The following is a 15148-nucleotide window of genomic DNA, read 5'->3' on the forward strand; positions in this document are numbered from 1 at the left end:
CACAAACAGAATTCAATTCACAACCAGAATTTATTTTCGTTGTGAATTCAAGTAGTTGTGAATTTGAGTTTTTAAAGTTTGAATTCACAACTAAAACTATAATTTATTTTGATTGTGAATTCGAGTTTTAGTTGTGAATTAATAGATGTGGTTGTGAATTCAAGAATATAAAGTTGTGAATTTATAGATGTGGTCGTGAATTCAAGAACATTAAGCTGTGAATTCATAAATTTGGTTGTGAATTTAAGAACATTAAAAAAATAATTATACAGCTCAATCAAATTGTTGTACAACACCAAAATACAACAACTCAATCTACCATCAAAATACATCATTTCCTCTAAATCAACAATCAAAATATTAAACAATTCAATCTACAATCAAAATACAACAATTCATTCGAATCAACAATCTCAGCATTCAATCTCCGAATCAACAATCTCAACAGATCTTAGAACGAAAATCATTCACAGACGTCTCAGATCTAAACTTTTTTCAAGGAATTAAGACAAAAATCCCCAAAATTACTCAGTTATGGAACTAGGGGTTTTTTTGCCTGGGAAAACGCGCCGCCTCTGAGCGGCACCGCTGCACTGCGCCTTTCTGCTCGCCGCCCAGACCACTTCCCGGGGGCCTCTTCCAGACGCCAAACACCATCCTCAGCAACACCGCCTCCACCCTGGGGAATCGCCACAACCGCACGAAGAATGTACATCCCTGCTCAAAATCCTAATTCGTCCCCAATTCATCCGCAATGGCTCGAAATGAAGAGAAATTGCAGTCGATGTTGAACCGTGAAAGAGGATGAGAAGAAGAAGCCGAAGGAGTGTGGCACCACCTGGGATTGTAGGTGGTGATCATGTTCGCCACCAAAGTAATGAACAAGTTCTTTTACACATAGCTAGTCCTAGGAAAAAGTAAAAAGGGGATGGAAGGCCAGAGAGAGCAAGAAATTAGCAGATATAGTAACTAGCTCATATCCATGCCATCTCTAATTGGACTGACTGCAGATGGGGCTAGCAACAGTAAATGATCTCTGAAATGGCGATGGATGATGTTGTGCATCCCTTGTGTGCTTGAAAGCGCAACTCTCTACTGTGGAGCAACTCTCAGCGTCGAGCTTACTACGGACACCTCTCACGGCTTGTTGTTCACCTTGTGTTAATCGGCCAATGGCTTCATCCTATACTCCCTCATATTTCCAATCTGAATCACAGCTCTCAAAAACACAATCATCCAATATTTCCAGAACTACGTCCAAGAAACCAAATCTACACCAAAAAACATCACTTAAATACAATAATATCATGGAATTCACACCATTAACAAACAAAACGATGAATGAGTGCAATTCAGCCAAAACAGAGCAGTCAATAGTCAATACATCATTTTCTCTATGAAAACAAATAAAAACTTCCGCAATAAATTGAAGCTAATCTACAGAAAAAATTAGCCCATAAATAATTGATATTCTAGATAAATTCCCAATAAAGCAGCGAAATTCATCCTGATCCCCCATATTCACTGTGCATAAAAGAAATTAAATACATAAACTGACAGCATCTCAAGCTAATATAACAAATTTGACTACACTAATTAAGTACAGAGATAAACAAACTGGTCGAAATTTTTTTATTTGAGCTAAGCATTTCATCAAACAGTTTCTACTCAGATCTCAGAAAACCCCCCAACTTCTTATTGAATAACAAAATCGAGCTTACCCTAGCCTTCGGAGGAGCAAATACGAGATAGAGAGAGATAGACGGTGGAAATAACGATGCCGGATCCATTGACGACAACGATAAGCAATGCATCTGGTTTGACGATTCCGTAGTAAGTCCACAACGACACATTCAACACCGAACATATGTATGGGAAGCTTGAGAAATCTTCGATCGATCGCCTTTCACTATCCTCGCGAAAGTTCCTATGCAGCGAACATGATCGGAATCCTCAATTTTGAAAAAAATCCGATGATATCAAGAGATCGAAGATGAACGACGAAAGCAGAAGAGAGAGAGAGAAAAGAGAAAGGATGCGTTACAGATAGAGGGAGAGAGCGAGAATTTGCTCCTTTTTAAGTAGGGGTATTTTAGTCTTTTCGCACAAAAAGTGGGTAAAATTTTATATTTTTATCCTAGTGGCTAAATTTTTTTTTTTTGCTATATGAAAGTGGATATTTTTATATATTGACACAAAAACTAATAAGGTTAATCCCTTATTTACTTTGATGGATTGAATTTTACGATATCGCTAGTCCTTAATTATTTCAATTATTTGAGCTAGTTTTGCTTGATTTTTATCCTAACAAAAAAGTGAGATTGAAGAAATTCTAATCTTAATGATAAAAAAATGTTCAATCGTGCATTTATCAATCATGCAAAGTAAACGCCCCATAAGTGGACTGCTAAGATTTTAAATAAATTTTGATTTGGAGTTAAAAATCCTAATTAACCTTATATTATCTCTTAATTATAATTTATATATTAATTGTGGATGTTCGTACTTAGTTCACCGTAAAAATAAGAAATACCACTAATCTATAGGCTTGTGTACGAATTCATTAATTCTTAAAATTCTAATGCCCGTTTTAATAACCAACTAAATTAAATTAATAGAATATTATCATAGGCGACGAGCATGTATTCCTATATGTTAGATTTTTACAAAGAATGTTCATGTGATTGTATGTATCAAGACAAGAGCAAATAAAAAGAAGTACGGAGTATTTATATAGGTCTTTTCATCAAGTTTTACATGTCGATTATCATCTATCATTATCATAATATTGCCAGAAAACTAGACAATCATCATATTCATGGATTGCTAAAATAAAATAAAATTCAAGAAAAAAAAAATTAAACATCAGGGTCCCAATTGGGATGGCCTAGCTGGTGCAAAAGTGAATATTTATAACGTCAAATGTCATAGGTTCAAATTTTATTATCGCCTTTATATAAGTCTGCATGTCAGTGATGTCACACTTAATTTTTTAAATATAATTTAATTGTTGTGACAATAGTTAAAAGTGTCCACTTCTTATAGTGAAAAATTAAAAATGTCCACTTCTTATAAAAACTTGATTCGATGCCCAAAATACCTAAATTCCCTTTGATTGACACATCTCAAACGTACTTGTATGACAAATGTCTTACAACATTTCAACTTTTCAGCAAAAGTAGATGGAAAAGTATGCAATCAACCGAAAATTATTATGTTTTTTATTACTTCAAGGAGTCAATGCCTCGGTTAAATTAAAAGTTGTCAATTTTGAACAACACCCGGCAAGATACGTGATCTTGCCGACTCAAATTGATTCCAATTGTAGGCGGCAAGGTGATCCACGATCGGCACGGTCATTTTTTTAAAAATAATAAATAAATCTACAAATGAAAACGGCAAGGTTGACGAGGCTGCAAGACTAGTTGATTCTTTTAATTTTTACCGAATCAATTCACGGGGCGGCAAGATTCATACAATCTTTAACCAAATATACACATTTTGAAAAAGTAAAATCGGGCCAACAACATTTTAAATCACAAACCCTAATCTAAGATTAATAAATAGACATAAATCGGCAAGGCAAACCCCACTATCCTCACTCAATTAAACGGCAAGTCGGCAAGTACCCATCTTTTGCTTTCCTACATATTGCGGCGGCTGCGAAGTATATCCCGGCGACGGCGAAGCAAATTTTGGTCATTAGGTATGTAGTTTTAATTTTCGAAATTATTAACTCTTGAAGCGAATTCCGGCGAAGCATGATTTCGGTTGGGTTCACGCAAATTCCAGCTACTTCAAAAATATGGCTTCATTTACACAGGTCTTAGATTCGTCAATCGTGCTTTTTAATTTTTAGCTATTCTATTTTAATTAAATTGTAGCTTTTTGGAAATATTTAGTTTCGAATTAATAAAAGGGAAAAGGTGCATATTAGCCCCCGAAGTAGTAGCCCCTATAGCGTATAACCCATCTTACTCACTGTGTGTACAACTAAACCCATGAACTCCGAGAAAAGAGTGCAAATTCCCCCCTCTGACCTAACGCCGTTAAGTGTCCGTTACTGTTTGAATTTAATTGCACCCTCTACTTCAGGGGTGGATCTGCACCTTATTTATTTATTTTATATAATTTCAGCAACTCACCTCCGGCATCAACTTAACCACCCCCGTACTCATCGATTCTGACTTGCACCTTGTCAGCTCGCACGCGCCCAATCTCTTGGTTGTCGACTGCCCACCGCTTACATGCAGCAACGCCACCAGCTTCTTCACCGCCCCGCACAACATCATCTCCTCCAACACCTTAACCTTTTAGGCTTATCTTATGATATTAATTGTGTATATATTTATCTATGTAATATATATTTAAATTTTATTTATTTATTTTTGAATAATTATTAAAACTCTAGATAATAATTATGATTTTATTTTTGGTTAATTTAATATTTGTAAATTTATTTTAAAAGAGAAAAAATAATGGATCCGAGTCAGGACTCGAGACCCTGTGAATCTAATGGATCTGGACATGAATCTCATTTTTTTGGACCTAATGGATTTGGACCGGATCCTGACCTAAGTAAAAAAATACGGATATGGATTGGGACCAAGCAGGATTCGATCCAGGTCCACATCTGGAGTTGGTGATGTTGCTGCATGTCGGCGGTAAGTAGGGCTGGCAATTTTCGACACGACACGAAAACACGACACGAAACCGCACGAAATTAATGGGTTAGTAACACGCACGATAAGGTTCGGGTCCTTATCGGGTCGACCTGATAAGGACCTGATAATTTCGGGTCGGGTTCGGGTTGGGTCGGGTTCAGTTCGGGTAACCCGATAGTAATATTATTATTTTTATTAAATATTTATTTTAATTTTTTAATTTTTGATTTCTTTATTCACTTTAGTTTAGGGTTTCATTCATTTCAATATTTTCAAATTTGCACTAGAGATTGGTTGTTTGGAGAAAAAGGTATGAGTTTTTTGTGTTATTAATGTTAATATTTTATATTATTGATATATATTTAATATTAATTCATATTTTTTTCGTTCAAAGCCTTCAAAAGCGAAGTACCAACATCTGAGTTAGCCGAAGACTTTCTACATGGCGATGATGAACCTCAAACTGAATCTTCTTCGGTCTCCACTATTGTTGTTGCATGAAGGCTGTCACTTAGTCTAGTAATGTTTTGATTTGTTAAGCTCACTTGGATTATGTTGTAGTTATGTGAGGGATTGACAACTCTTGGTTGATGCATTGTTATTTTCATTTGAACTTATTATATTTTGTTAAGCTTATTGATGCTTATTGGTTTAATGCTTTATATTGATTGTATTTTTAGTTTGGCATACGTTGAATTGTTGATTTATTGGATATGTTGATTGTTGAGCACATGTGACGAATTTTGTATTTTTTTTATATATTATTATTCATGTGAATGAATCAAATCAAATTCGTGTTGTTATCAGGTCGTAATCAGATCGTGTTGCTATCGTGTCGTGTCAACCCGATTCAAATCGTGTTGTTATCAGGTCGTAATCAGATCGTGTCACTATCGTGTCGTGTCAACCCGATTCAAATCAGGTTGTTATCGGGTTCGTGTCGGGTTCGGGTTGGGTTCGGGTTTAGGTGTATCAGGTTGGGTTCGGGTTGGGTTCGAGCATTCCCTTATCAGGTCGGGTTCGGGTTTGGCCTTATCAGGTCGGGTTGATATCAGGTCGACCCGATAACGATCCGACCCGCACGATTTGCCAGCCCTAGCGGTAAGCAGTCGATGATCAAGAGATTGAGCGCGTGCGAGCTGACAAAGTGTAAGTTGGAGCCGATGAGTAAAGGGGGCGGTTAAGTTGATGTCGGAGGTGGGTTGCTGAAATTATATAAAAAAAAAAATTAAGGTGCAGATCCAATCCTGAAGTAGAGGGTGCAATTAAACCCAAACGTTAATGGACACTTAACGGCGTTAGGTCATAGGGGGAATTTGCACCATTTTCTCGGAGTTTAGGGGTTTAGTTGCACACAGTGAGTAAGAGGGGTTATACGCTATAGGGGCTACTACTTCGGGGACCAATCTACACTTTTTCCCTTAATAAAAATAGAGCATGCTCGGTTTATTCTATCTTTCTTGACCATGGCTCTCTGTAGTAGAGTGTGTCTAGTGGGAAAGGAGTTGTAGTCATTGTTGGGAGATATTTGGTGCTTCAAAATAATAAATGATCTCCGACTATTTATCAAATTCATGTCATACATATTGTACTAGAATTACTATAGTAAGTGTGACTACACATTCACGTGAATTAATTTAAAGGTAAGAAAGCTGCAGAATGATGTACTATGAAGTAATTGACTCGAATTTGAAAAATAAAGAGCTTGCCGCCAGACGGCAAGCTCAACATTCCGGTCGGCAAGCTTCAATCGTGGGCGGCAACCTATATACGTGTGTCAAGGATTTAATTTCAAGTCGAACCGTATATTTTGTTTTTTTTCACAATAAATTGGTTAATTCGAGATTACTATATAGCATAATAATAAGTAAAAAAACACCTAATTAATTAAAAGTACACAGCTGACAGTATTAAACAAAAATTAAAAAAAAATACCTACCATTCAACTCTAATTTTCGGTTATTGAACAATAATTGACACCAATTCTCACACTTTTCTTACACAATTGTACTTGTGTAAGAAAAGTGTAAGCTTTAATTTTTACATAAAAGCAATGACACCTTATCCACATTAAAAGGTAAATTAGGTGGTTCACTCAAACTTGGACATAAAATCAAGTTTCTATACGAAATTGGCAAATTTAATTTTTCACTTAAGAGGTGGGCACTTTGAAATTAGGGATAGGTTCTCATAAAAAAGAAAAATATTTAACGGGTAGTTCAATTTATAGATTCCTACTTGCCGTCCAAAAGATCTACCTACTTAGAAAATCTTACCAAATATTAGAGTATCCTTGAATCCGACAGTGAAAATGACCATAATCGTGATATATATTCTCAAATTTACATACACTGTATGTTAATTTTAAGTTTGGATATCAATATAATGAACTTTGATTAATATCCAACTCTGCTTTTTTTTTTTTTTTTATATGAATATTCAACTCTGCTTATGAACTAAAAAATGTACATTAATATTTTTTTGGTGGACCTTAACACGCTTGTTTTAAAACTCCATGTACAAAAAATCTATTTTCTAATTGAATTTCAAAATGGAGCACAAATTGGAAAATTCCTCGTACCTAATTTAGAATATTTTTTTTAAAAAAAAGCTCTTAAAATTAAAGAGTATATATATGTAGATGAAGATGCTCAAAGACGCTTAGTTAAGACTTTGGGCTTAAGCCGCTTAACTATAATCAATTTAGATAGTACGTAGATTTACATAGGAAGCTTTTAATTAATTCTTGGGTGGTGATCATTAGTCTAAATATGTCATTAAATATGGGTAGAGATAGAGAGGAATATAATCCTAGCATATATTAGTGTATTGTAGCAAAGAGCCATCCCATTAAAAGGGGACCAATCTCTTTCACGACATTAGATCCCATTTTCGATATTTAAAAGCCCTCCACATGTAATCCACTTAATTTGCCTAAGTAAACAGTTGGCAGTTGCAAGATTGTCAACATCTCCTCTATATTCATATAGTATTTCGTTTCTTTGAATTGATTTTATTACTATAATAAAATCATGCAACTTGTAGTTACCAAAGCTAAGAATAAATTATTAATTTGACCAACTTTTTAAGAGAGAGGGTTTGATGCTTATCTCATGTTTTTTTAATTAATGTATTTGCTAATAATTCTGGGTAAATTTTTATTTTTTTTTTAATTAGAAGATGTATATTTTATATAATCAAAATAAGCAAGCAGCACGCATGCAAGACATCTACATCACACAAATGTGAGAAAACTATCAACACACAGACGAAGCTATTAACCAAACAAAAGTGGAAAAACTACCTGCATACAGGCGTGCATGACACTTGAGCTAGGGGAAGATGATGAAGATGATCAATTCAAAGGGGAATTGAACCCAAGACCTATTACAAGAGTTTTTGCAAGCCTCAATTTTGCCACTTGAGTTAGGCCTAATTTGCATAATTCGGGATAATTTAAAACCTAATTGCTCTCCTTTCATATGTCCAATATTTCAAGGAATTTGGAATTTTTAATAAAGGGTTATTGACGGATAAATATACCAACTTAAGTTGAACCAATTCTAATTTTTAATATCAACTTTAAAAAGTGTCAAAAAATATAGCACTAACTTATTGATTGTAGTAATTTTAATAACATGAATTCTATTTACTTTTATATATACAATTTATGACGAACCAAAATAAATATCTTATAATTTAATATAATCTGACAATTCAAATTCGTGTTAAAATTACTACAATTCGATTTGTCCACATCAACATTTCGGCATGCTAAATTAGCTTTAATTTGATCAAAAATATAATTCGTGCTAAAATTATTACAATCAATAAGTTAATGTATTTTTTGGCACTTTTTAAAATTAATGTTTAAAATTAAAATTGATCCAAAATTAATATATTTATATGCCAATAACCCTTTAATTAATTGGTCAATTATAAGAGAAAGAAAAAAAAAACGCCAATATCCTACGTACTCATCAGTTTTATCTAGGTATTAATTATTAAATGTCGATATAACCTCGAAGATGGATCATCCATTTTTCATTTTTATTTTTTTAATTATTATCCTTTTTAGAAAAAGAGAAACAAATATTGCTCCTGATTTTGCACCTAATAAAGAAAGACGTAGAATGCCGGGGAAGGTTTAAATAATAATCATATAAAGAAAAGTAAAGTTGATGAAAGATACCTATTATTTGCATTCGTGTGCATTTGTCACTATACATATATACTCCCTCTCCCTCTCTCTCTCTCTCTCTCTCTCTCTCTCTCTCTCCTGTTTGAATAGTACCGACAGTTGATTTGGTGGTTGTTTTCTTCTCTAGCTAGGCCACCTGCAAATTGGTATGTTCTTCTCCATCACTTTCACTCTTATCCTTATATATTTATTTTAAAACGATGTTTAATTCCTAGCTGCTTCTGTTTTCATCTCGATATTTAATTTAGTGAATACATGCTACAGCAACAACCATCATGATTCAAATTTCTGCAGCTCTGAATTTATGAGCTGTACATACAATACTAATAATTGCAGTAATGCAAAAACAGCTAATGTTTTTAAGTTTAACTATACTTTGTTTATATGTATCTATCTATATGTGTATGGAATTTTTAGGTAAAGAAAGCCGGCTATTTTTTATACACCTCCAACATCCAAAGAATTTGGATAAGGTGCCCACTTTTGTTTTTGCTCCTTTTCTGATTATCACTATTTTACTTTATTCTATCTTCAATTATTGTCCTTTTTAGTTATTGCAGTGTTAATATCTTATTTTAATCAATTTTCAACTTCATTTAATTCCCCTACAGACCATAGCCATAGCTGTTTCCGCGACCACCAAAAAAAGAAAAAGAAAAAGAAGTCATTTTTAGGGTTTGTTGAAGGACCAATTATATTTAATTGGTTAATGCATTCTGATTTTCAGGTGAAAAATGACCCTGCACACTGTATTCTTCAAAGATGGGAGTGCGAATGCGGCGGCGCAGTCAGCCGTGCCGCGGTGGAGCGGACTCGGATGTCAGCCGCCGGGCGTTTACGGCGAAGGGTTTATCCAATCAAAGGGCGCCGCCGCGTGCCTCGATGGTGTTAAAGATCATCATGGAAAGCCTCACTTCACTCTTTTCTCTGGTAATTTTTGTTTCTCGCAGATCTACTATACTATATATATATATTCTCTCTCTCTATAAATACGTGTATATAATACTCTACGCCACATAATTATTCATAAGAGTGTAGTGTAAAGATGCGTTAATCATTTCTAAAATAGTTTAAAATAATTTTCCAAAAAGAAAATAGGCAAGTTAAATGGGGCAACCAAAATATATAATACATGCCAAGTCAAATGGTATATAATTTAATTATGCTTCATGGCCGTGATTGAGAGTTGAGACCACAAAAATGTCCTAGAATCTGCTGATGCTTTTGGGTTGGCAAATAGTATAATATGAAAGGCATTCATACGTAGTTAATTGATGCAGTAATCTTAACTACAGACCATAATTTTTTTATGTTCCACTTTGCTATAGATATATACATCAGTATTGTGAAGTTGTTATCAATGTACAACATATATGCATGTATATATGATGGGACACTCAATTAATTAAGTGTTAATGGATAAATATGTCCATATTTATAATTTTTTATTAAAAATGTCATTTTTATAAAAAAGAATTACTCATATGTCTAAATTAAAGTAAAGAGTCGAAATTACCCTTCAATATTGATGACTTTACATCATTTTTTGTGTGAAATTTTATACTTTTCTGATACAAGTACAAATGTATAATAAAAGTGTAAAAAAAATAGATTGTTATCGGAAAAGTAGATTATCGCCCAGGCGACAACCTACTTAGTGAGCGACAACCTACTTTTTCTTGTAGCAAATTAAAATTTTCAATAAAAAAGTAGCTTGTTGACAGAAAAAGTAGGTTGTTGTCTGAGCGGCGACCTACTTTTCCGATAGCAAATTATTTTTGTCTTGCAAGTTGCAAGTACATTGATTGAAACATTAGAGATAATTTAATTAATTATAGATATAAACACAATAATTTTATAAAAGTGGACATTTTTCATTACAATTTAATAAAAGCGGGCATTTTAAGCTTTTACTCCTCAATTAATATCAATATACACTATGTCAATATCGATATTGTAGATTGGCCATTAACTATGCATGTATAAGTATATAATCCATTATATTCTACTCTACATATAGTCGATCGATAAAACCCAATAAAATTCAAATTCGTCGTAATTCGCTATTCCACAGCTGAACAACTGTATCTTCTATAAGTTTTTTGGGCATTTCTTAAACCCATCGATTTAAGACACATTCTGGTGATATTTTCAAGAGAAATTATCTAATGGGCAGTATATACTTTAATATTATCTAAATGAGAGTTTTGCAAACCGACAGTTTTCGCCGGTTCCGATTTATAATTATTTTTAATGATTTTATATATGACTATATATAATAACTTAAATATTAAAATTGAGTGGAAGAAAAAGTAAGATTGAAAAATAATGTATAGTTCTAACTTCTAATTAATATTTGATAATGATGTATGATTCCAATTACAATTTGCAAGTCACAAATATACAATCTTACAAAATAGAACTAATAACTCTAGTAATTTGCGATCTTTAAAACAGACAGCAATTAACCTAGAAAATATTAATTATCCTCCATATACGTATTTGATATCTTGAGAGATAATCAATGCCAATTGATGGTTTTTTTTTTCTCAATTAGCAGAAAGATCACACTTGAAGGAAAACTAACTCATCATTGTTATTCAAAGTAGTTCTTTGGAATATATATTTATTTGTACTATATATGTTTTGTGTTACCGATTTGGTGGATTAGACGAGATTTAGAGGGTGTTCGGCTAAGCTTATTTTAAAGAGCTTATAAGCTCTTGGAGATTATAAGATGTTTCAAGAGCTTATAAGATGTAATTTCTTAAGAGCTTAAGTTGTCAAAGTGTTTGGGTAAATGAACTTATAAGCTAGAGACAGAATTAATTTTTAGTTAGTGAGAGAAAATCTTTGTTAGAGAGAGAAAATCGAAGAAAAATGAAATTAGAATGATATATGATGAAAATAAAAAATTATAGTTGAATTATTTTTGTAAAATAAGTGTTGCTTATACGATAATGAGAAAATAAGTTGGGGTAAATGAACTTATTTTTTATGGAGCTTATAAGCTCTTGGAGCTTATTTTTACAGCTTATAAGTTGTTTAGGAGCTTAATTATTTTGTCAATACTTTGAAAGAGTTTATAAGCTCCTAAACAACTTATAAGCTGTTTTAAAGAGCTTATAAGCTCAGCCGAACACTCTCTTAATCTCATTTCGGTACGTTGGGTGGATTTGACCAAGTATTTAGTCTCAGGGCAGTGGGACATATGTGATTAGTCTTGTCTCCTCCGATCAAAAAATTAACTCGAAGCAATTCAATATGATCAAATAATCTCTAGCAAATTTAATCTCGAACTCCACTAGTTTGATAATGTAGAAATAGTAAATTTTGAGAGATGTCCCCGTAGTGTGTTCGGGCTTGCGTATTTGTTTCTATAAATTAGTGTAGTCTACTATTCTTGGAGATTAGCCACACATACTAATTGTAGAAAGAATATGGTATGTATAGGTGACTGCAAAACTACTCATGAAAATGAAAAAACTCCGTTGCAGACAGCTTCCTCTGCCGCCGTGGACTATCTAGAGCTTGGATTTGGACAGCCAATGGTAAACTTTAATTTCTCACAAAGTGCACATTTTTTTTATCAAGAAAGATGAATTGAAATGTGCATTAATTTTGCAGATTTGTGGTGCTAAATATCCATATCCAGATCAGTGCTACGGGTTATACTCATCCTATAATGGACCTCAGTTTGCGGTAATCGTCTTCATCATATTAAAAATAATTTTGATGAATAAATAATCACTCCCTCCATCCCATTAATAATAGTTGTAGCTAGCTTCACCCCTTTCTATCTCTTTTATTTTTTAATTATTTTTTTTAATAATGGTGCCTAAAAGTAGGGAGCGATACTTAGTGTAGGACGGATGAGGTATATATTAATTAATTAATTTGGTCATGATGACATTAATTTATCAGGGGCGAATGATGCTGCCGTTGAACGGAGGGCCGATCTTGGTGAACGCGAAGCAGTACAACGGAATCATGAGGCGCAGGAAGAAGCGCGCCGAGGCGGAGCTCGAGAACAAGCTGCTCAAGATCCGAAAGGTAAGTAATTAATGAAATACAATTAATTGTAATTGTAATATAATGTAAAGAGACGTTGAATTTGAATATATGCGCATGCAGCCGTATCTGCACCTGTCGCGGCACCTCCACGCGAAGCGGCGGCCTCGGGGAAACGGCGGGCGCTTCCTGAACACCAAGGGGAAGGAGAAGATGACGACGTCGAGCAGCAGCCAGGGATCGGATGTGAGCAGCGATCAGGAGCTGCACTTTCCGAGGCTTCATCTCTTCCATCACCCCTTCTCCTTCAAGGTCTGATGTGATATCATCACAATGGGCAATTCATTCTTGGCTATCTCAACTTAGTTTGATCAATCGTATCCTCTATATATATATATATATAATAATTATGGTTTGCATGTGATTTAGGCCTTTGCATCTTCTCATTAGTTGAGAAATGAGAATCGCAATGTCGCCTGATTTGCACTACTTTCCTGCTTTAATTTGGAAGTCATGTATGTGTGTGTAATTATAAGATCATAGCTAGTGTGTGTTTTGAGGTTGCAAAATAAAAAAAAGACTCTCGTCTTTTAATGGTGTTGTAATTTAAGCGTGTGGTTTGTTTTAATCTTGTAATTAGAGGTGAATAGATGCTATAGTCTCCTTGTAACATATTTAAAGTTGATATTTAATTAAGGTTTTTGGTATGTTTGATCTATAAGCGTCTTTAATTATTCAATTTTATGTCGCTTAGTCTCGGCCGATTATTGTATATAAACATGTGGCTAAAAGGTTTGGTGTAGTATATATTATGCGAGTGGAATCTAATTGGAGAACAATACAAGATACATCTATACTATCATAAAAAGGCAACTCTCAATTTCAAATTTATTTGAATGAAAATTTTAATTTGATCCTAAAATAGGATATTTTTGTATACATTTAAAAATAAAGTTTGGATTCAACATTGATTTTTTTATGAAAATTTATCAATTAAAATAATAAATAAATTAATACAATTTGAATCACACATTAATTTTCTTAAATTTCACATGAGATGATTTTCAGAACTTAGTTATGATTTTCCAAAATTCAAATGAGATGATGCCCACAAATCAATTTTGTTATTTCGAACTTCAAATGAGATGAAGCTCGAAACTCAATAATGATATATATTTTAAGATCCACATGAAGTAATGCACAAAAGTTAGTCAAGATATTTTGAAGCTTCATACAAGATGATCTTAACTAATAAATAATTTATAATAATTTCCCGTCGAAATTCGACGGGTTACACACTAGTACTATCATAAAATGACAACTCTCAATTTCAAATTGAATTGAATGACAATTTTGAAAATATATATAATATGAAGGTTACAAATAAATCACATTTCATTCACATCCTCATTGTCTTACCCACTATCTTGCACCCTTTATAATTAGTAGAATTCTTTACATATGGCATTAAATGAATTAATTAGTATGGTATATATATTTGAGTGGATTTTGAAAATAGCTTATTTCTTTTAGTAAACTTAAAAATTAACCACTAAAATAAAAATTTTAAAAAATATCCACAATTACCATTTTACCATTGCATATAAAAAGTTAAACACTACCCTTTAAAAAATTCACGCATTTCACAACCAGTCGAATTCACAACCAGGATTTATTTTGGTTGTGAATTCAAGTAGTCGTGAATTTAAATTTTAAAGTTTGAATTTACAACCAAAACAACTAGTTGTGAATTCGAGCTTTAAAACTCGAATTTACAACCAACACTAACAATTCAGTTGTAAATTCATCGAGTTGGTTGTGAATTCTAGTTTTAGTTGTGAATTCATAGATCTGGTTGTGAATTCAACAATATTAAGTTATCAATTCATAGATGTGGTCGTGAATTCAAGAACATTAAGTTGTAAATTCATAGATTTGGTCATGAATTCAAATTTTAAATAAATTCACAACTATAAATAGTGGTAGTCGTGAATTCACACCTAGAAATATTGTTGGTCGTGAATTCGCGTGAATTCACAACTATAAATAACATTAGTTGTGAATTAAAGTTTTAAATGAATTCACAACTAGAAATATTGTTAGTCTTAAATTCAAGCTTTAAAACTTAAATTCACGACTAGCATTATTTCTAGTTGTGAATTCAAATTTTAAAATTTGAATTCACAACCAACACTAACGATTCTTTTGTGAATTCATTGAGTTGGTTGTAAATTCTAATTTTAGTTGTGAATTCATAGAACTGGTTGTGAAT

General features: G+C 33.1%; 1 protein-coding gene and 1 long non-coding RNA gene across 4 annotated transcripts; one reads left to right on the plus strand and one right to left on the minus strand.

Moving 5' to 3' along the window:
* Positions 1-316: 316 nt before the first annotated feature.
* On the minus strand, positions 317-2177 carry LOC130996743 (uncharacterized). Its single transcript, XR_009092776.1, has 2 exons — positions 1722-2177; positions 317-1271 (listed from the first exon to the last, which is right to left on the minus strand). It is a non-coding gene; the product is annotated as an uncharacterized LOC130996743 (long non-coding RNA).
* Positions 2178-8815: 6638 nt separating this feature from the next.
* LOC130996744 (nuclear transcription factor Y subunit A-10-like) lies at positions 8816-13583 on the plus strand. 3 transcript variants are annotated; one of them, XM_057922033.1, is made up of 6 exons: positions 8816-9011; positions 9593-9795; positions 12319-12416; positions 12493-12567; positions 12790-12918; positions 13000-13583. In XM_057922033.1, exons 2-6 carry the CDS (start codon positions 9600-9602, stop codon positions 13192-13194), a joined length of 693 nt encoding a protein of 230 aa, XP_057778016.1. In that variant the 5' UTR covers positions 8816-9011; positions 9593-9599; the 3' UTR covers positions 13195-13583. The 3 variants fall into 3 exon arrangements, with proteins under 3 accessions (XP_057778016.1, XP_057778015.1, XP_057778014.1); XM_057922032.1 differs by lacking the exon at positions 8816-9011 and adding an exon at positions 9094-9338; XM_057922031.1 differs by lacking the exon at positions 8816-9011 and having other exon boundaries at positions 9348-9795.
* The last annotated feature ends 1565 nt before the right edge of the window (positions 13584-15148 follow it).

Source organism: Salvia miltiorrhiza, chromosome 8, assembly GCF_028751815.1.
Source record: "Salvia miltiorrhiza cultivar Shanhuang (shh) chromosome 8, IMPLAD_Smil_shh, whole genome shotgun sequence".
In the NCBI taxonomy this organism is placed as follows: domain Eukaryota; kingdom Viridiplantae; phylum Streptophyta; class Magnoliopsida; order Lamiales; family Lamiaceae; genus Salvia; species Salvia miltiorrhiza.